Source organism: Lagenorhynchus albirostris, chromosome 2 (genome assembly GCF_949774975.1).
Source record: "Lagenorhynchus albirostris chromosome 2, mLagAlb1.1, whole genome shotgun sequence".
In the NCBI taxonomy this organism is placed as follows: domain Eukaryota; kingdom Metazoa; phylum Chordata; class Mammalia; order Artiodactyla; family Delphinidae; genus Lagenorhynchus; species Lagenorhynchus albirostris.
The window spans coordinates 158,622,618-158,626,241 of NC_083096.1; the positions used below are offsets into that span (position 1 = coordinate 158,622,618).

At 58.4% G+C, this 3,624-nt stretch overlaps 1 protein-coding gene across 1 annotated transcript; it reads right to left on the reverse strand.

Annotated features, from left to right (window-relative positions):
* Positions 1-3,349, reverse strand: GJB5 (gap junction protein beta 5). The gene is made up of 2 exons (XM_060142706.1): positions 3,205-3,349; positions 1-1,170 (listed from the first exon to the last, which is right to left on the reverse strand). The coding sequence occupies exon 2, from the start codon at positions 1,144-1,146 to the stop codon at positions 325-327; it is 822 nt and encodes a 273-aa protein (XP_059998689.1). The 5' UTR covers positions 1,147-1,170; positions 3,205-3,349; the 3' UTR covers positions 1-324.
* Positions 3,350-3,624: the final 275 nt, after the last annotated feature.

The following is a 3,624-nucleotide window of genomic DNA, read 5'->3' on the forward strand; positions in this document are numbered from 1 at the left end:
TTAAGCCCTGACCGTGGGCACCACACACTGAAGGCATGTGCACATCCGTTCTCGTATTAAGCCCCTCCTCACAGCGGCAGCCCTGTTGGGGGGTGCCTCATCATCTCCGTTGTACACAAAAGGAAGCCGAGGTTCAGCTCCGAGGGGTAACTTGCCCAAGGCCACACGGCTGGGGTAGGTGGCAGGAGCTGGGGAAAAGGGATCTGAACCCAGGTCGTCGGACCCTCCCTCTTGCCTGTCCCCACTCCCCGCACAGCGCTCCCACCCCCAAGGCTGCACCTTGGCTGCCGGGTCCTTCCAACCCAGGCCTGACCAGGCAGCCCCTCACAGGATGGTTTTATTCACGTGGTCTCGAGGGTGGTCTGGTGAGAGAGGAGGGGGAGCGTCTGAGCCCAGAAAGGTGAGGTCGCCCAAGCGGAGGTCGTCCTGTTTGGAGGAAGCGGTGGCCCAGTTCCGGCGGTGGCCCAGGCCCGTGGCCCGGGCTTTCCTCACCAGCAGGCACTCCCGGTACCTCTTGTTCACCAAGTAGGCCAGCTCCACCAGGTTGAGCACGATGCAAACGACGGCCATGATCACCATGAAGAGAGTGAAGATGTTCTTCTCCGTGGGCTTGGAGATGAAGCAGTCCACCGTACTGGGACACGGAGCCACGTGGCACCTGACCACGCGAGGGAGGGTGTATTTGGGGTAGAACGAGTGGAACACGTAGAGGAAGGCGGCATCCACGCCGGCCTTGAACACCAGGCTGCAGACGTACGTCCACCAGAGCCCGCCCCGCTTCTTGCCGGGGTCCGGGTAGAGGCGCCCGCCGTTCTTCCCTGCTGCCTCTTGGTGCTTCTTCTCCTGGGCCTCGCGGTAGGCCACGTGCATGACCACGAGCAGCGAGGGGCACGTGACCAGGATGAGCTGCAGGGCCCAGAGGCGCACGTGGGACACGGGGAAGAACTCGTCGAAGCAGACGTTGGAGCAGCCCGGCTGGCGAGTGTCACAGTCGAAGTCTTTGTGGTCATCACTCCACACGCGCTCGGCCGTCACCAGGTACACCAGCACGCGGAAGATGAAGACCAGGGACAGCCAGATGCGCCCGAAGGCTGTGGAGTACTTGTTGACCCCGCTCAGGAGCCCCTCGAAGATCCCCCAGTTCATGGTGGCCCCGGGCGTCGGCCGCTACTGCAGGGAGAGGATGACTGTCATTTCCCAAGTTTATAGAACGCTCACGCTCAGCACCTTATAAGACAGTGTCACTGGATTGGATCCTCCCAGCCACGGCGGAGCTAGGTTCTATTATCGTCCCCTTTACAGCTGAGGGAAACTGAGGTTCAGAGGGGTTGTGCAGGCTCACACACGATTAGGTGCAGAGCTGGGCCTTGAGCACAGGTCATTCAGCCCAGAACCCAACTCTTCCCCATAGCAGTGGGTGAAGGCAGGTCCGGGGAGCCACTCGTCCTCCCAGGTCTTAAGGAGGTGGGACATGCTGACTTCCCTCTCTCTCCCAACCATGGCCCTCCTCCTCAGCGAGTCAGACCTGGGGATGACTTCTCCTTTCCTTTCTGAGCTGGGCTGTCTCCCCTTAGACAGCTTCCTCCCAAGGGGAACCCGCTCTTTGCCTTTTACTTGGTTTGGGGGATGGGGATAGAGAGGAGGCTGGAACCTTGTCCCCAAACTCCCGTCTGGTGTAACACCATAAATATCCAGGCAGTGTCCTGCTCACGTGCGGCTCACTTGAAGCAAAGCCAATGGCAATGCAGCTGAAACAAAAGCGATGATTCTCTTGATATTGATACAATAGGCTTCGTAGAGTAGCCTGGTATTCCTGTGCTTCCCAAACTGGTGTTCCATGGAACCCTGCTCAATAGGCTGGCAACAGAAGCAGCAAGAGAAAAGGATTCTCTTCCGTGTTCAAGAAAAGTAGTCAAGCACTATGTTCAGCGCACAGTTAAATAGGTCCCTTTACTTGACCATGCTAATAAATTCACATTATGAATCTCCCAAAGGAGGACAGAATATGCAGCATTGCACCAACTCCTTTGACTGTAGAACCCTTTTTTGTCATCTTGTAGAACAGCCTTGTCAAGACACCGAAATGGGAAATGCTGCTCTGGTCAGTTCTGCTGGCGAGTTTGGTGTGATGAACACACAGGAATCAGATTTACCTCCAATTAGGGAATGTGACTATGGTTCAGAGTGAGGGGCGCCCACGGCCTCTCTTGGAATTCCTCTGTCTGGCTCCTGGGGGCGGTCCACTGAGACCTGTGCACGGTGGTCTTACCCTACTGGGCTCCCTGGGACCTCAGGGAGCCTGTCTGCACAGCCTGTTGCTCTAAGGGGTTAGTGCTGGTCTAGGCCAAAGGTGACTGTGCTGTCCTGCCCCCGCCGCCCCCTCCACCAACTACGTGATCCACTGCAGATGGGCAGGGTAGTGATAAAAGCCAGCATTTATCGGGTGTTTATGCAGCGCCAGCACTGTTCTGAGCACTTTGCATGAATCAATACAGCAACTGTATAAAAGGGTATATGTTTTATTCCCAATTTACAGATGAGGAAAGTGGAGCACAGAGAGGTTTGCTCATAGTTACACAGCTGGTAAGCGGCAGAACTGGGATTTGAACCCAGGCAGGCTGGCTTCGGAGCCCACACTCTGGGCCTGGGCCCCTTTCCTTGGGTTTCGGGAAGCTGCCTACTGTGTCCACTCCCTCCTCCACCAGGTGAATCCCCAGTAGGGGAGGCTGGGGGTGACTCTGCTCCCTGCCCTGTCTCTCCACTGTCCTGTCTACATAAGAATGTGGGCCCCCGGCTCTGAATCATCCGCTTGTCTTTGCTCAGTCCTGCTTAAGGTGGGTGGAACTCCTGGCAGCTTCTCAGGGAACACCCAAGGAGGCTCTAGCCCAGGGGCGCTCCGCCCAGCCCAACCCGGGGTTGGCGGGGTTTTGCAGGCCCAGGCAGAGCTGCCCCATCTGCTTAGCTCCTGGCCCCTCTGGGAGCCCCTCTCCCACTCAGTCCCTGGCTCCCATCTCTGCTCAGCTGGGGAGAAAGGGGAAAAACTCAGAGCAGAGCGGGGGCGGGGGGGGGCCCATCTACATTCCTCCACCATCAGGACGCAGGGCGGCCTTGTGTTCAGGCCACTCCCCCGACACTCCACCAGAGAAGTCTCCCCCTTCCAGGTGTGCTGAGGGGCAGAGCACATCTGGACACAGATGGCCTTACCTGAGTGGCTACTCCTCAGGGCTCTCTGGGTACCGGCTCCTGGCTGCTAGCCGTTGAACTCAGCAGGCAGCGGGAACTCATGTCAGAACCAGGGAGAGTGTCTGGGGAAGCCCGTTCCTAGGACAGAGCCTGCACATTTCGGCAGGCAGCCTGGGTGTGCCGCCGGCCAGGAGGAGGAGCTGCGCCAGGCACTGTCACTGGCTGGGCCCCAGCCTCCCCAGACTGCCTCTGATGAGGCCAAGGAAATTTAGGGGTTCCCTCCTCCCAGGGGCTGGGCCCCAAATCCTGGCATCCTCTTGGGGACAACCACAGGTCCACTCTGAGTCCCCGCTTGTCTTCCCATCCCTGGCCTTGTGTGGAAGAAGCCGAGGCCTGACCTGGCTTCTTATCCTTTCCAGAAAATCCCACTGCCACTTCTTG

What these genes read in the sequence shown, in the direction of transcription:
- GJB5 (XM_060142706.1), bottom strand. Translation starts at nt 1,146, where the DNA reads ATGAACTGGGGGATCTTCGAGGGGCTCCTGAGCGGGGTCAACAAGTAC.